At 44.3% G+C, this 18,263-nt stretch overlaps 1 protein-coding gene across 6 annotated transcripts in view; it reads left to right on the top strand.

The window, feature by feature from the left end:
* Positions 1-11,827, top strand: part of CNGB1 (cyclic nucleotide gated channel subunit beta 1) — a 76,896-nt gene extending 65,069 nt beyond the window's left edge. For all 6 annotated transcript variants that reach the window (XM_045046018.1, XM_045046019.1, XM_045046021.1 and 3 more), the window contains 2 exons: positions 6,463-6,679; positions 9,755-11,827. In XM_045046018.1, the coding sequence (XP_044901953.1) occupies positions 6,463-6,679; positions 9,755-10,201 (664 nt within the window). In that variant the 3' untranslated portion in view covers positions 10,202-11,827. The remainder of the gene's footprint in view (positions 1-6,462; positions 6,680-9,754) is intronic.
* Positions 11,828-18,263: the final 6,436 nt, after the last annotated feature.

Here is an 18,263-nt window from a genome sequence, read left to right as displayed (position 1 = left end):
GAATGTCTCTTCATTTAGATTCAGCTGATGTTCTGACATTTTCTCATGATTACCTTCAGGTTCTGCATTAGGGCAGAAATTACTCAGAAGCGATGTTGTGGGGGCGCCTGGCTGGCTGGGTTGGTAGAGGATGTGTCTCTTGTTGTTGTTCAAGCCTCATGTTGGTTGTCGAACTTACTTTATTTTTTTTTTTAATTTTTTTTAACGTTTATTTATTTTTGAGACAGAGAGAGACAGAGCATGAACAGGGGAGGGTCAGAGAGAGAGGGAGACACAGAATCTGAAACAGGCTCCAGGCTCTGAGCTGTCAGCACAGAGCCCGATGCGGGGCTTGAACTCACAAACTGCGAGATCATGACCTGAGCCAAAGTCGGACGCCCAACCGACTGAGCCACCCAGGCGCCCCGAGCTTACTTAAAAAAAAAAAAAAGGGATGTTGTATTCTTCTTAGTGCAGCATATTGAGACGCATGAGATGCTGGTTTCTCCCAGTATTATTGATGATTTTCCTTTCCATCACTTGGTTAATTAAGCCTTCTGGACTCTAAAGTTAACATTTTTCTCTTTGAAATTGATAAGTAATTAGTGGGGAGTTACTCTGAGGCTATCTGGACCTCCTGTTCCCCATCAAGCCTTCACTTGCTACTTCCAGTGCCCATTGAGGGTTCTTGCTAAATCAGTGATTGCCGCAGTGGTTGCCAAATGGTAATTTTCTGACTCCTACATATTGTGCCTTCTACGTTTATTAGTGAGCATTCTACTTTAAGGAAGAGCTTTCTCTTCCTTCCCATTTATTGGTTTATTCATTTATTTATATCAATATGGATTTGTTTTGTTCCATAAATATCATGTTACAGTCATTGTTTTGGTGTCAAATTGCACTAAATTTGGCCAGCAGGCACCTCTTCAGGCTTGTTCTTGTGACTCTTTGTAACGTCCCCAACACGTTTTAGCACTTTCTTGCTAAGAGCCACAATAAGATGCTCTGGGGTCATCTTGTACTTTCCCTGCCACATCCCTGGAAATGGCCATTTGATTCCTTGTAGGTGGAAATGGTTTTTAGAAACCAACATTTGAGCACTCCATGTGCTCATTGCTACTGGGGTGCTACTAGGCTCTGAAGTGGGCAGAGCTGGGAAATACACCCACATGCAAATGTACATAAATAAGTGTAGGAGCACCTGGGTGGTTCAGTCAGTTGAGTGTCCGACTTCAGCTCAGGTCATGATCTCATGGTTCATGAGTTCGAGTCCCGCATCAGTCTCGCTGCTGTCAGTATGGAGCCTGCTAGGATTCTCTCTTTCCCTCTCTCTCTCTCTCTCTGCCCCTCCCCCACTTGTGTTTTCTCTCTCTCTCTCTCTCTCTCTCTCTCTCTCTCTCTCTCAAAAATAAAACAGTAAACATTAAAAAAATAAGTGTATCTATATATGTGTATATATCAACATCTATTTTGCTGTCTGTATCTGTGTCTGTACCTAACGATTTCAGTCCAACACCATGGAAATCCTTCTAATCTGTTCCTTTCCCATATTTGGTAAATTTCTTCTCCAACCCTGAGAAATTTAGCTCTCTTTACCCTCATTACATTAACTCCTTTGTTCAGTCCTACCACATAGAGAAAGCAGTTTCAGAATTGCTCTCCCATACCACTGGGGTGGGGGCTGGGGAGAAGCCTTCTCAGCAGAATTCAACATTTGGTGCATTTCCTTTGGTCTTTAGCCTGAGTGTCTACGATGTAAGTGTTGTGTTCAGAGTTATTTGGATTCATTTCTTTTTTCTCCCTTTAGTGTGGGTGTTCTGTTCATGTGAAATACACCCAGGTTTGCATCCCACTTTTTATGATTCCTCTCACCCCCAATCCGTGTTGATTTTTTGTTGTTTTGAATATGTCAAACATTAACATGGCACCCAAAGTCATAATGCAACAAAATGGGATGCCCAGAGACTGTCCCAGCTACCCCCCAACCGGTTGCCCCTATACAAACCCAGGCTCATTAGCTTCTGCTGCTTCCTCAATGTGTTTCCTTCTGCAGAAATGGGCAGATGGGTGAATATTTTATTTTCTTTTCTGTCTCACACAAAAGGTAGCATACTGTAGACTTTCTTTTGCACTTTGCTTTTTTTCACATGACAACAAGTCCTGAGAAGCCTTCTCTATCAGGCCGTAGACCCATCTGCATTCCTCTGATGCTTGCAGACCATTTCTTTGAATGGGCGTTTAGGCCATTTCCAATATTTTGCAATTCTCAACAGTGCTGCAGCGAACCACCTCATGTATCTGTGTTTTGTACTATTGAAGAATAGGTAAGTTTTTAGAAAAGCAGTTTTTTTATTTTTGTTTGTTTTCAAACCCTTCAGATCAGGTTTTGAGTTGAGTGATGGAGGCAGCAGGGTGTGGTAGAAAATCCACAACAGGCTTGGGAAGTTACAGGGCTCAAACCCTGTCCCTGTGAGGTACTGGATGTGTGGTTTTAGAGAAGTTACTCAACTTCTCGGGTCTCAGTTTTCTGCAGTTCTATAAAATAAGGGTAATCCCCTCTACTGTGTTGTTGGGAGGATTAAATAAAATAGTGTGTATGAATGTCTCCAGCAAGGTACCTGGCATGTGGGAGAGCTCAGTGAACATTAATAATGGTTCCTCTTTATCCATTAAATCCTCTCTATAATTTTCTCATTGGATAAAACCTTTTCAAATCTATATATCTAGTTTTGCCTCCCTTGCCTTTTATCATATATTCCTATTTTCTACCTCATTCTATGAAATGACACCATAAATAAACTGCCTCCATTCACAGCACACAATAATGTATTGCGTACATAGTTCTAGGCCCTGGGGACACAGCAGGGACCAAATAAAGCTTGAATTCTAATAGGGGAGACCAACAATGGAGAAATGAATGGTTATGTGATATCCCCAGCTGGGCACAGGGCTGTGAGGGGACACAAACCACATCGAGGAGACAGAAGTGATGGAGGGAGTTACTTGAGATAAGTTGGCCAGGAAAAACGATTCTGAGGAAAGTGGTATTTCAGCCGGGACCTGCACAGAATAAAAGCATGAGCAGGACTGCTTGCAGGGAAGAGCATTCCAGCCAGAGGGAACAGCATGTGCAAAGGCTCTGCGGAGGAGCAAGCTCAGTGTGTGCGTGGACCAGCAAGAAAGTAAGAGTAGCTTGATATGGGATGGGAGAAGTCAAGGGGATGAGCTTGGGTAGGGCCTCTCAGGTGACGCCTTGCAGTGGCTTTGGGTTTTATTCTGAGGGAGATGGCAACTGTGTGGGGTTTTACACAGACAAATGATTTGACATGACTTAAGTTTTAAGAAAACCCCTTCGGCACCCCCAGGTGAATGGAGGCTGTGTTGATGTTGGCCCATAATACATGCAGGATGCTGGGGTCCCCTGAGGAAGGAGGCCGCCCTGTAACCCAGCTTCCCTGTTTGCTCTTAGGGAAGCCACTGGGCCCTTCCAAAGGCCGGTCTGTCTGAACTTCTCCCACAAAATTTGCCCATTTCCTCCTGCTCTCCCGAGGAACAGGGAAATATAGCCAATCCTCATTAGTCGCGTATTTGCGATTCTGTGTTTGCAATTCGCCTACTCACTAAAATTTATCTGTAACCCCGAAATCAGCACTCACGGGCGTTCCCAGTAATCCGTGGATGTGTGCAGAGCAGTGAAAACTTTGAGTTGCCCAAAGTGCACGTCCTGGGCAGAAGTTGAACAAGGTGACGCTCTGCTTTATTGTTTCAGCTCGTAAGCGTCTGAACACTTGGAAGCAAGCGTCCTTTTGTGGTCTGTTTAGTGCCACCTTTTTCACATTTTTGTGATCCTTATTGGTGATTTTGCTATTTAAAATGGCTCCTAAGTGTAGTGCTGAGGTGCTGTCTGTGTTCCCAAGGGCAAGAGGGCTGGGATGGGCCTTACAGAGGAAACACGTGGGTTAGACAAGCTTCGTTGAGGCATGACTTTCAGAGATGTTCGTCGTGAGTTCAATGGTAATGAATCAACTGTGTATTACATAAGATGTCTGTAAACAGAAACAGACACAAATACTAATCAGTTGATGAAAATGTTGTCATGAGAGGCTCGCAGAAACCTAAGCCTGTGTTTGCCCCAGAAACAATGACTCGGTGTTCACTAATTCGGTGTTTGCAGGGGCTCTACAGAGCGACACTACCAGGAATAGTGAGAATCGACTGTTTATGTCGGAGAGCGGGCTCCAGGTCCCCCTACCCTGCCTTCTTCCCCCAGCAAGAGGAGCAAGGCCCAAGAAAGCCACCCGTTTCTTTGGCTAGGTTAGGTGAGGGTGTGGCAAATCAACTAGCATCCCGCAGAGGCTCCTGACCATGTGTGGTGAGCCTGTGCCTGGCACTGGAGGAGCCTGAGGGGCTGAGGTGCTGGCCTGGGGTGGGGAGCAGCCAGAGAAAGGAGTTGCTGATGGGCCTTGCAGCACAGAGGCCCTGGGACCAGAGCTGTGGCATGATTCATCAGAGAGGTGGTTCTCTGGAAAGGTAAGCTTGAGGACAGAGGCAGGGGATCATGTGGGAGCTCTGCCCATCAAAGGAAAAGACACGATCTGAGAGCCACAGAGCCTGGGGATGTCTGAGTTGGTGACAGCCACGTGTGGGATTCTGTCTAAACTACCTGCTTTACAGATGGAGGACCGGAGGCCCCGAATAAGTGAAGTGCTCAGCTCTCTGGCTTGGCTGCTCCAAGAAATGGGGCAAAAAGGTCTCATGCATGCTACTTTCTCCAGGGATGAATGTGCGATCCTACTTATAGGAAAATGCGTCATCGGAAAATGAGGCTGAATTTCCTTAATCTGGCAATGTCCCAGAAGCCAGCTCAGTGTCTCAAAAGAGAGACAGCCCCTTAGCAATCAGAAAAAGTCCCATAGATAGTTCTTTTGTGTCATTTTTGTACCACGCCGAGCCTTCCCACAGACTGTCATGCTGTGAGTTATGGACTAAATGACACAGGTGACAGTGCCTGGCATGGAGAGGCCGCTGATGAATTATCATGTTTGTGTTCTCCTGGGGGAGTCCCAGCCGGAAAATGCAAGTCTTGGGCAATTAATATCAATATGCACAATTTAAATCCATTGCCTCTGATTAGATAAGCAGCCAGTAATGGCCTCATTTTTAAACAAACAAGTTTTGCTGGAGCCCTGGTGAATGAATTTGCCAATTAGGAGTCTAGGCCCACTAGACTGCAGACACAATTCATTTGTTCTTGAGCCAAACCACTCATCACATATCTGTAGCGTGAAATATTCCTTATCAAAGGCTGGGGCTCTGTTCGATGGAAGATCGTCTCCTTATTTAGAGAGTAGGGTGGTAAACTGCATTTAAATCTGGGTTTTAATTCTGCCCCTGTGATTTCCTCACTGTGTGACCTTGGGAAAATTACTTACCCCTCTGGCCTTGCATATCTTTATTTGAAATGAGGGAGAAAAATTGGGCCTACCTGTGAGGATTCTGTGAGATTTAAATGACAGAATGTGTATCAGTTATCTGTTGTTACATAATGATATTACCACACACTGAGTAGCTTTTAAAACCACACGTATTGATTACCTCAGAGTTTCCGTGGGTCAGAAGTCTGGGGTGGCTTTGGTGGGTCTGCTGCAAGGCTGTAATCAAGGTGCGGGCCAGAGCTGAGTCCCATCTCAAATGTCCCCTGGGGAAGGATCTGCTTCCAAGGTCACATGCTTGTGAGCCGACTTCAGTGTCTTGTGGTTGTAGGACTGGGGGTCTCAGTTCCCAGCTAATTGTTGGCCGGAAGCTGCCCTTGGTTCTTGCCACGTGGGCCTCCCCCAACATGGCCACTTGCTTCATCAAAGCCAGTGAGGGAGAGTCTCCTTGCAAGACAGAGATCACGGTCCCATGTGACATATTCACAAAGGTGGTATCTGATCGCCCTTGCTGTATTCTGCTGGTTGAAAGCAAGTCACATGTCCCACTCACCCCTCAAGGGGAGGGAACACCAGGGAGGGGGATCTCAGGGGCCACTGAAGAGGGTCTGTAAAGGACTGAGCATAGCACCTGACACATTCAGACACTCAGTAAGTGTTGACAGAGGTGATGGTGAGGATGGCAAAATGACAGCGGAGCAAAAGGAAGAGAAGGGAAAGGCTTTGGGTCCTTTTTCGGCGGAGCATCCTATTTCTGAGTCCATATGTTATAGTATCATTCAGTATTTCCCGTGTGACCTCAGAAAAGTTCTTGACCCCTCTGAGCCTGCAATCCTCCTCTATAAGGTACAGACAACAAACCCACGTCGTCCCGGTTGCTCCCATCACTGACTGAGATGCGACGCATAAAGCACTTCGCGCCCTGCTTACTCACAGTTCGCCAGCCCAAACCACCACCGCCACACCACAACCCCAGTGGATTCCACGTGAATGATGCTTTCTTCTCTCCCAGAGCATGCTTGTGATGTTCACGGGCGCTGCTTTCTTTCAGGCGCATGCTAAGAAATAACAACAAGCCCAAGGAGAAGAGCGTGTTCATCCTTCCTCCCCGGGCAGGCACCCCCAAGCTGTTCAACGCCGCCCTGGCCATAGCAGGAAAGATGGGCGCCAAGGGGGCAAAAGCCGGCAAGCTTGCCCACCTGAGGGCCCGGCTCAAGGAACTGGCTGCGCTGGAGGCAGCAGCGAGGCAGCAGCAGTTGCTGGAACAGGTAACGCGGTTGGCTCCCCAGCCTCCCTGTCCATTTCAGCCTCGTCCCAGAGAGAGGGCCAGGGTGCCTCAGAGAGCGGGGAAATCTCTCCCCCTTCTTCACATCAGTCAGGACTCATTTGGTTGCAAGTGACAGAAATGCAAGTCACGGTGCCAGCTCACGTTAGCTTAAAAAAACAGGGAATCGATGGGGGTCAGGTAGCTGGGCAGTTGAGGCAAGGCTGGATCCAGGAGTTCAGACGATGCCCAGGGGACTGGTTTTGCCATTCTGTCATTCCTGCTTTCCTCAGGGACGGCATCCCATCACAAGGGCACTAGGGTTACATCCTTCTGGTTTAGCAACTCCCAACAGAAAGTCCCTCTTTCCCCGTGATTCCAGCAAAAGTCCCAGGGCTGTCACTGGACAGAATCAGCTCGCGTGCCACTTCCCCAGCCACCGACTGTGGTGGTGTGGAGAGACCAGGCTCCCTGCCTGGGCTGAGGGGGGCAGTCCTCCTACGGGAAGTCCTCCTGCACTTGCAGAGGTAGGAGCAGTGGGTGTGGGCAGGGAATGTCCCTCCCCAGATGGCAGTGATGTCCTCATGTTTTATATTTGTGTCTGTGACACTTGAAAAGATTTGAAGAGAAAAAACTCTGCAGCAGGCACAGTGCCAACTGTCCTACCCGCCCCAGTCCTCGGAAATCTGAAGGGAATTTTAAAATTAGTTCTGGGACTCTTTTCTGTGACTAATGCCAAAAATGCCAATTAGAATGATTGCACTAATTATGACTATTCATGACTGTCCTTTAGGGAGGCTGTTGGGAAGGAGGCCGTGGTTAGGTAGCAGCTCTGTGGCAGGGAGGGGACTGCGGTCCACATGACAGAATTCAAAGGGGGCACCTGGGTGGCTCAATCGGTTAAGCGTCTGACTTCAGCTCAGGTCATGATCTCGCAGTTGCGTGGGTTCCAGCCCCGCATCGGACTCACTGCTGTCAGTGCAGAGCCTGCTTTGGATATTCTGTTTCCCCTCCCTCTTTGCCCCTCCCCCACTTGCGTTCTCTTTCTCAAAAATAAATAAATCTTGGGCGGGGGGGGGGGGGGCGCGGCAGGAAATGAGCCTAGTGAACTTAGTCTCAATCCAGGCTGGTGTCAGAGTCTGGGGGACCTGTCCAGAGATCACTTGATATCTGGAGTCTGGGAGTTGACATCAAAGCTCCCTGGGGTTCCAGTATCTTCTCAAGATACAACCACCCAGGGCCACAGACTGAGGACAGATGTGATTGCCTGGCTCACAAACTGTCAGAGTCAAGGTCGAACCAGCAAGTTGGGGTCCTTAGTGCCGGCTGCTGCGTGGGACTGAGCAGACGTGAGCTCCAAGGCTCTTCTCAGTACAGTGAAAGGCTTTATCTGAAATGGGGCTTATTGCTACTGAATATTAGCTCTTTACCCAGGCAACTTGGAGATGTGAATTAAATTTGCATGAGAATTCTAATAAAAGTCAATTTTAGAACAATCAGGGCAGAATGGCAGAGTGCAAGGAGCTCTTAAATAATAATCCAAAGATACGGGTCTAAATCCCAGCTCTGTCACCACCAGGTCTGTGATCCGGGGAAGTTCCCCAAGCTTTCTGAGATGCAGATTACTCATGGTTGCCACATGGCATTGTATAGATGAAGCAGGATACCTTGGATGTCTTTTTTTTTTAAATATTTGTTTATTTTTGAGAGAGAAAGAGAGAGAGCATGAGTGGGAGAGGGGCAGAGGGAGAGGGGGACAGAGGATCTGAAGCAGACTCCAAGCTGTCAGCATGGACCCTGATGCAGGGCTCGAACCCACAAACCATGAGATCATGACCAGAGCTGAAGTCGGATGCTTAACTGACTGAGCCACCCAGGTGCCCCTTGGATATCTTTTATAAGGCATTTTGAACATGGCGAAGCACTTGACCAACCTTCCCACGATTCTTCTGGATCCATTCACAGCAGGATGCTTCAGGAAGCCCCATCAGGGCACCATCTTGCCCTGGAAGAGTGTTGTCAGAGTTTAGGGCAGATAGGGGAAGGTGGAACAGGTGTACCAAAACATGCAGGAACACTGAGACAGAGGGAGTGGTTTGTCCCCAGAGCTGCCTTGGGTTCTTGGAGTGGGGTTCCCTACCCCACTTCCCTTCCTTCAACACCCTATGACTTGAGCAAACTTCAGACGTCTCTGTTCCTCACGAGCATGCTTTAATTCACATGTGGGTCTTGCCTTCACTTTAATTCACATGTGGGTCTTGCATAGCTGTGGACCATTCAGGCCCCCTTTTCTGGGGGCCACTCTCTCCCATTTATTTTCATGCAGAGATGGGTCAGACAGGGCAGGTGGAGTCACGAATATCCAAGAAGGCTTGGGTTTTTACTGATACACAGACCATGGCCAGTGTCCATAGGAACCGCAAAGGCTGGGGTTGGAAGTACCCACCAAGTCCCCAAGTATGGGGGCTGAGCCCAGCCTAATGCCAGTGGTATCCTGCCCATTTTTCTCCCGGGGGAGGAGAGGTCTCAACCTTTGAGAGCTTCCAGAAAGGGGGACAGCCCACAGCTACTTCTGCCATCTCAGCCTTTTACCTTGTTTGCTTAGAATTTGTCTCATTCACCCAGGAGCACCCAGCCCTGGTAACTGGACAGTGGACAGGGCCACTGGTAAGTGGACAGGGCCACCGGCTCAGCTTTGCAAAGGCTTGGTGGTTCTCCTTCTTGGTCTCAGCCTCTCCTCCCTCATTGGCTCAGGGGCAGGCTTGAACCTGCAGCTCCACTCTGGCTTCTAGCCCTGCCCATCAACACAGACCCAAAATATCCCCAAGACCTTCTGCTAAGTCCAGCCAGGAATTTTAATTCCTAAACTTCACCATAATATACTCTGTGTCTACCAAATAATCCTGATGCCTTCCATCCCCCCACTTCTCATCCATTATATTGAACCCCTGAGTGCTCTGCCATTCTCCTCCTTGGGGGTATGAGGAAGGGGAACAGGGAGGTGTGCAAGACCCCTCTAAGACCCCTCCAAGAAATGTCCGATGTTCTTTGCCTCACCAATCACCCTTTCCGGTTTCAGGCCAAGAGCTCGCAAGACACTGCGGGAGAGGCGGGATCCGCCGCCCCAGACCAGCCAGCACCGCCAGAGCCCCCAGCCCGCAGCTCTCCGCCACCTGCCTCCCCTGAGAGGCCCGACGAAGGCAGGGAAGGGGCGGCTGGGCCGGAGGAGCACTCGGTGCAGATCCGCATGAGCCCAGGCCCAGATCCCGGTGAACAGATCCTGTTGGTGGAGATCCCGGAGGAGAAGGAGATCCCCGAGGAGGAGGAGATCCCGGAGGAGAAGGAGATCCCCGAGGAGAAGAAGGAGTTCCCGGAGGAGAGGGAGATCCCCGAAGAGGAGGAGATCCCGGAGGAGAAGGAGATCTCGGAGGAGAAGAAGGAGTTCCCGGAGGAGAAGGAGATCCCCGAGGAGAAGGAGATCTCCGAGGAGAAGGAGACCCCGGAGGAGAAGCAGGAGGCCGAGTGAGGCTGCCGCCAGCGAGCCACTTCCGGCAGGTGCAGGCGCGTCCCGAGCAACGCGCCCCTCTCCTACAGGCCCAGACTCCCGGACTCAGTAGCGTCTGTCATTCTGGCCCAGCGGGCTTCTGCCAAGGCTGGTTTTGAAGTCAACAAATGTCATTAGTGTCCCTGAGTTCCCACCATCACCTGAGAACCCTACATCTTCCGACTGTTATTTTTAAAAACAAAATTCTTTTCTATTTAAAAAGTTTGTGGGGAAAGGCTAGGCAGAATGGGACTCCAACCCTCCGGGAAGCTTTGTTGGAGACTAAAGGGTTATTGAATGTTTGGGTTTCAATCTCCCACATTTCAAGGATAGAAAACCTGCCAGCAGGTGGGAAGCCTGGCTGGCTCAGTGGGTAGAACATGGGACCCTTGATCTCAAGGTTGTGAGTTCAAGCCCCACATTGGGTGTAGAGATTAAAACAAAAACAGCTTGTCAGCAGAAGGGTAGTTATGCTCTGCTGCTCATTTGACTAAATGGGAACTGTGGCTCACCTGACCTGCTTAGGGACAGGATGCCCATTAGGGTAGTTAAGCATGGATCTGTCCCCGGGTTGCATTCAGTTCTGAGTCCGATGTCTTCACCTAGTTCTGGTCTGCAGGGATTCGTGCTTGCTTACTTTAACACCCTTGCCATAGAGATGATGGTGGCAACTTCCATTAATCCTGGAAGACAAAATTACAGCTGACACCACTGAAGTTCCTGATGCTTCCCCAGATCAAGTCAAGTCATGTTGCTTTAATGATTCAAAATAAAAGGGGGGGAGGTGGGATGCGGAGGAGTCCTCAGTCACTGAATATTGGGAGGATTTCATTTGCATATCTAATGGCTCTTGGGGGAGTGGGTGATTAAACACAAAAACCCGTCCTGGGCCATTTGTTTCCACCAGCAACAATGAACACAAAAAGCCCCGGAATTCCAATAGGTACTGCCCATTTTATATAAAATTGCAGGACATTGTGAACTGCTGAAGAGGCCTTTGAGGGCTTACAAATGTGTGTATTTGTCTATCGGCCTAAAACCAGAACATTCATTTCCCCTGTGAAAAAAATGAAACAATATGGGAGTTCTCAGCCTGGTCTAAACACTTCCAAATCCCAGGGTAACAAACAGATTTCTCTAGTTGATGACATACCATGTGATCTGAGCAATCACATTGTATATAGTGATGAGCAGCATTATTTTAGCCTTTTAAAAAGCTTTTATTATTAATTTATTTTAATAAATTTTTATGGGTATGAAAGGCCACCTAGTTAAAATGATCCCTCCTACCCCTGGTGCCCAACCTCCCTGGTCCCCTTCCTGGAAGAAACCACTATTATCAATTTCTCATGCTCTTCCTTTTTTTTTTTTTCTTTCACAAATAATAACATACTAGAGCTGCTGTTGTTTTTCATTTGATTTATTCTGAAGATTCTTTCTTCTTACTATATAGAGGGGATGCTTATTTTTCATGCCTACAATCTAGTCCATTGTCTGCAAGTATCATAACATTTAACGGCTCTCCAATTGACAGGCATTTGCCATGTTTTCAATCTTATGCTGTTAAGAAATAGTGCTGCAATTAAAAAAATCATATACATAACTTCACTGGGAAACACTGTTTTTAAATAGGGGAAATCTGGAGGTTTGGGCTAATTTTTGCTTTACCATCCCCAATTATCATATTCATATTTACACTACATATTCTGTTTTCTTTCTTTTTTGAGAGAGAGAAAGAGAGACAGAGCGTGAGTGATGAAGGGGCAGAAAGAGAGGGAGACACAGAATCCGAAGCAGGCTCCAGGCTCTGAGCTGTCAGCACAGAGCCCGATGCAGGGCTCAGATCCACAAACCAAGAGCTTGTGACCTGAGCCCAACTCGGATGCTTAACCAACTGAGCCACCCAGGTGCCCCCGCACTTCATGTTCTAAATCCAAGCATAGAAAATGCTTCCATTTTTAGCAAGTATTTCAGATATATCAATCAAGTCAGTGTATTACCCTTCAGTAGATGGCAAAATGTTTTGAAGGCACCTTCACTGTGAGATCCTATTTTATAAGGAAGCTTTTTTTATATGAACATACTCATTATTTTAGATATCAACTCTTGAATGTATACTGCTTATTATATAAAGCGAGAGATTCTTGAGGTTTTCCAAGAATTGTCCTGGAAAGAAAATTGATTTCTTTTCTTTTTCTTTTTCTTTTTCTTTTTTTAATTTACATCCAACTTAGCATAGAGTGCAACAGTGATTTCAGGGGTAGATTCCTTAATGTCCCTTACCCGTTTAGCCCATCCCCCCTGCCACAACCCCCTCAGTAACTGTTTGTTCTCCATATTTAAAAGTCTCTTATGTTTTGTCCCCCTCCCTGTTTTTATATTATTTTTGCTTCCCTTCCCTTGTGTTCATCTGTTCTGGTCTTAAAGTCCTCATGAGTGAAGTCATATGATATTTGTCTTTCTCAGACTCATTTCGATTAACATAATACCTTCTAGTTCCATCCATGTAGTTGCAAATGGCAAGATTTCATTCTTTTTGATTGCCGAGCAGTACTCTATTGTATATATATACATCTTCTTTATCCATTCATCCATCGATGGACATTTGGGCTTTTTCCATACTTTGGCTACTGTTGATAGTGCTGCTATAAACATTGGATGCATGTGCCCCTTCAAAACAGCATACCTGTATCCCTTGGATAAATACATAGTAGTGCAATTACTGGGTCATAGGGTAGTTCTATTTTTAATTTTTTGAGGAACCTCCATACTGTTTTCCAGAGTGGCTGCACCAGTTTGCATTCCCACCAGCAGTACAAAAGAGATCCTCTTTCTCTGCAACCTCGCCAACATCTGTTGTTGCCCAAGTTGTTAATGTTAGCCATTCTGACAGGTGTGAGGTGGTATCTCATTGTGGTTTTCATTTGTATTTCCCTGATGATGAGTGATGTTGAGCATTTTTCATGTGTCGGTTGGCCATCTGGATGTCTTCTTTGGAGAAGTGTCTATTCATGTCTTTTGCCCTTTTCTTCACTGGATTATTGTTTTTTTGGGTGTTGAGTTTGATAAGTTCTTTATAGATTTTGGATACTAACCCTTTATCTTCTATGTTGTTTGCAAATATCTTCTCTCATTCCATCGGCTGCCAAAAGTTTTGCTAATTGTTTCCTTCACTGTCCAGAAGCTTTTTATTTTGATGAGGTCCCAGTAGTTCATTTTTGCTTTTGTTTCCATTGCCTTTGGAGACGTGTTGAGTAAGAAGTCGCTGCAGCCAAGATCAAAGAGGTTGTTGCCTGCTTTCTCCTCGAGGATTTTGAAGGCTTCCTGTCTTTCATTTAGGTCTCTCATCCATTTTGAGTTTATTTTTGTGTATGGTGTAAGAAAGTGGTCCAAGTTCATTCTTCTGCATGTTGCTGTCCAGTTTTCCCAGCACCACTGGCTGAAGAGACTGCCTTTATTGCACTGGATATTCTTTCCTGCTTTATCAAAGATTAGTTGGCCATACTTTGTGGGTCCATTTCTAGGTTCTCTATTCTGTTCCATTGATCTGAGCGTCTGTTTTTGTGCCAGTACCATACTGTCTTGATGATTACAGCTTTGTAGTATAGCTTGAAGTCCGGGATGGTGATGCCTCCTGCTTTGGTTTTCTTTTTCAAGATTGCTTTGGCTATTCAGGGTCTTTTCTGGTTCCATACAAATTTTAGGATTGTTTGTTCTAGCTCTGTGAAGAATGCTGGTGTTATTTAAAAAAAATTTTTTAATGTTTATTTCTGAGAGAGAGAGAGAGAGAGAGAGAGACAGATTCAGAGTGGGGGAGGGACAGAGAGAGAGACACACAGAATCTGAAGCAGGCTCCAAGCTCTGAGCTGTCAGCACAGAGCCCGACACGGGGCTTGAACTCACGAACTGTGAGATCATGACCTGAGCCGAAGTCAGACGCTTAACCGGCTGAGCCAGCCAGGTGCCCCATGGTGTTATTTTGATAGATACTGCATTGAATATGTAGATTGCTTTGGGTAATACTGACATTTTAACAATATTTGTACTTCCTATCCAGAAACATGGAATATTTTTCCATTTGTTGGTGTCTTCTTCAATTTCTTTCATAAGCTTTCTATAGTTTTCAGTGTATAGATTTTTCACCTCTTTGGTTAGATTTATTCCTAGGTATTTTTTGGTGCAATTGTAAATGGGATCGATTCCTTGATTTCTCTTTCTGTTGCTTCATTATTGATGTATAGGAATGCAACAGATTTCTGTGCATTGATTTTATATCCTGCCACTTTGCTGAATTCATGGATCAGTTCTAGTAGTTTTTTGGTGGAATCTTTTGGGTTTTCCATATAGAGTATCATGTCATCTGCAAAGAGTGAAAGTTTGACCTCCTCCTGGCTGATTTGGTTGCCTTTTATTTTTTGTGTTGTCTGATTGCTGAGCTTAAGACTTCCAATACTGTGTTGAATAACAGTTTTGAGAGTGGACATCCCTGTCTTGTTCCTGACCTTAGGGGGAAAGGTCTTAGTTTTTCCCCATTGAAGATAATATTAGCGTTGGGTCTTTCATATATGGCTTTTATGATCTTGAGGTATGATCCTTCTATTCCTACTTTCTTAAGGATTTTTATAAAGAAAGGATGCTGCATTTTGTCAAATGCTTTCTCTGCATCTATTGAGAGGATCATATGGTTCTTGTCCTTTCTTTTATTGATGTGATGAATCCCATTAATTGTTTTGTGGATATTGAACCAGCCCTGCATCCCAGGTATAAATTCCACTTGGTCGTGGTGAATAATTTTTTTAATGTATTGTTGGCTAATATCTTGTTGAGGGTTTTTGCATCCATGTTCATCAGGGAAATTGGTCTATAGTTCTCCTTTTTAGTGGTGTCTTTGTCTGGTTCTGGAATCAAGGTAATGCTGGCTTCATAGAAAGAGTTTGGAAGTTTTCCCTCCATTTCTATTTTGTGGAACAGCTTCAAGAGAATAGATGTTAACTCTTCCTTAAATGTTTGGTAGAATTCCCCTGGAAAGCCATCTGGCCCTGGACTCTTGTTTTTTGGGAGATTTTTGATTACTAATTTGATTTCTTTACTGATGATGGGTCTGTTCACATTTTCTATTTTTTCCTGTTTTACTTTTGGTAGTGTATATGTTTGTATGAATTTGTTCATTTCTTCCAGATTGCCCATTTTATTGGTGTATAATTATTCATAATGTTCTCTTATTATTGTTTCTATTTCTGCTGTGTTGGTTGTGATCTCCCCTCTTCCATTCTTGATTTTGTTTATTTGGGTCCTTTCTTTTTTTTCTTTTTGATCAAACTGGCTAATAGTTTATCAATTTTGAAAATTCTTTCAAAGAACCAGCTTCTGGTTTCATTGATCTGTTCTACTGTTTTTTGTTTGTTTGTTTGTTTGTTTGTTGTTTGTTTTTGGTTTTGATAGCATTGATTTCTGCTCTAATCTTTATTATTTCCTGCCTTCTGCTGGTTTGGGGTTTATTTGCTGTTCTTTTTCCAGCTCATTAAAGTGTAAGATTAGGTTGTGTTTCTGAGACCTTTCTTCCTTCTTTAGGAAGGCCTGGATTGCTATATACTTTCCTCTTATGACCACCTTTGCTGCATCCCAGAGGTTTTGGGCTGGGGTGTTATCATTTTAATTGGCTTCCATGTACTTTTTAATTTCCTCTTTAACTTCTTGGTTAGCCCATTCATTCTTTAGTAGGATGTTCTTTAGTCTCCAAGTATTTGTTATCTTTCCATTTTTTCTTGTGGTTGATTTCGAGTTTCATAGTGTTGTGGTCTGAAAATATGAACGGTATGATCTCAATCTTTTTGTATTTGTTGAGGGCTGATTTTTGTCCTGGTATGTGATCTATTCTGGAGAACGTTTCATGTGCACTGGAGAAGAATGTATGTTCTGCTGCTTTAGGATGAAATGTTCTGAATATATCTGTTAAGTCCATCTGCTCCAGTGTGTCATTCAAAGCCATTGTTTCCTTGTTGATTTTTCTGATTAGATGATCTGTCCATTGTTGTAAGTGGGGTGTTGAGGTCCCCTACTATTATGGTATTCTTATCAATGTTTGAGTTTCTTTATGTTTGTGATTAATTGATTTATATATTTGGGTTATTCCACATTTGGAACATAAATGTGTACAATTGTTAGGTCTTCTTGGTGGATAGACCCCTTGATTATGATATAATGCCCTTCTGCATCTCTTGGTACAGTCTTTATTTTAAAGTCGAGATTGTCTGATATAAGTATGGCTACTCTGGCATTCTTTTGGTGTCCATTAGCATGAAAGATGGTTCTCCATCCCCTTACTTTCAATCTGAAGGTGTCTTTAGGTCTAAAGTGGGTCTCTTGTAAACAACATATAGATGGGTCTTGTTTTCTTATCTATTCTGTTACCCTATGTCTTTTGATTGGAGCATTTAGTCCATTGATGTTTAGAGTGAGTACTGGAAGATATGAATTTATCGTCATTATGTTTCTTGTCGAGTTGGAGTTTTTGGTGGTGTTCTCTGGTCCTTTCTAGTCTTTGTTGCTTTTGGTCTTTATTTATTTGTTTTTTATTTTCATCTTTTCTCCCCGCAGAGAGTCCTCCTTAAAATTTCTTGCAGGGCTGATTTAGTGGTCACAAACTCCTTTAATTTTTGTTTGGGAAACTTTTTATCTCTCCTTCTATTTTGAATGACAGCCTTGCTGGATAAAGAATTCTTGGCTGCATATTTTTTGATTCAGCACATTGAATATATCCTGCCACTCCTTTCTGGCTTGCCAAGTTTTTGTCGATAGGTCTGCCACACACCTAACCTGTCCTCTCTTGTAGGTTAAGGACTGTTTTTCCCTTGCTGCTTTCATGATTCTTTCCTTACCTGAGTATTTTGTGAATTTGACTATGATATGCCTTGTTGATGGTCGGTTTTTGTTGAATCTAATGGGATTCAACACTAGATGAATGTGCTCTCTGGATTTTGATGTCTGTGTCTTTCCCCAGGTTAGGAAAGTTTTCAGCTATGATTTGCTCACATAACCCTTCTACCCCCTTTTCTCTCTCTTCATCTTCTGAGACCCCTATGATTCTGATGTTGTTCCTTTTTAACGAGTCACTGATTTCTCTAATTCTTAAATCATGCTCTTTTGCCTTAATCTCCCTTTTTTTTCTGCTTCATTCTTCTCCAAAAGTTTGTCCTCTGTATCGCTGATTTCTCTGCTCTGCCTCATCCATCCTTGCCACCATGGCATCCATTTGAAATTGCAACTCAGTTATACCATTTTTTATTTCATCCTGGCTAGCTTTTACTTCTTTTATCTCCACAGAAAGGGATTCGAATCTATTTTCGACTCCAGATAGTCTTCTTATTATCGTGATTCTAAATTCTGGTTCAGACATCTTGCTTGCATCTGTGTTAGTTAAGTCCCTGGCTGTCGTGTCTTCCTGCCCTTTCTTTTTGGGTGAATTCCTTCATTTCATCATTTTGAAGGGAGAAAAGGAATTAATGAGGTAAAAACATTTTTTTAATTAAAATAAAAAAATTAAACTTAAAAAACTGAAAACAACACACACACACACACACACACACACACACACACAAACTAAATAAACTATGCTAGATCCTAGGTGTGTTTTGGTCTGGGTGTTGAAAGGAGCTTGGTTAGAGGAAAAAAGGGAAAGAAAAAAAGGAAATCCTTTGAAAATTTGAAAAAATGAATACACTGCAATAGAAATAAAATGAAATGATGGAAGTAAAATAGAATTTGAAAAAATTTACACAAAAGTAAAATATATAGTGGAAAAAATAAAAATATTTTTAGTAAAAATTGAAAATAAAAATAAAGTTTTTCTCTTTCTGTATTCAAGAAAAAGAAACGAAAAAGAGAAAAAAAAGAAAAAGAAAAAAGAAAATTGAATAGATGGACCAGTGAACAGACTGAAATACGATTGAACTTACTTTATTTTCCCCTAGAAGTCAAACTATGAATCGCTTTATAGTCCGCAAACTAAGGAGGCAGAGAGACTAGTGTTCCTCAAGAAGGAGGT

This window comes from Felis catus, chromosome E2 (assembly GCF_018350175.1).
Source record: "Felis catus isolate Fca126 chromosome E2, F.catus_Fca126_mat1.0, whole genome shotgun sequence".
Taxonomy (NCBI): Eukaryota; Metazoa; Chordata; class Mammalia; order Carnivora; family Felidae; genus Felis; species Felis catus.
The sequence above is the reverse complement of the archived record's forward strand: the minus strand, read 5'-3'. Positions and strand labels throughout refer to the sequence as shown.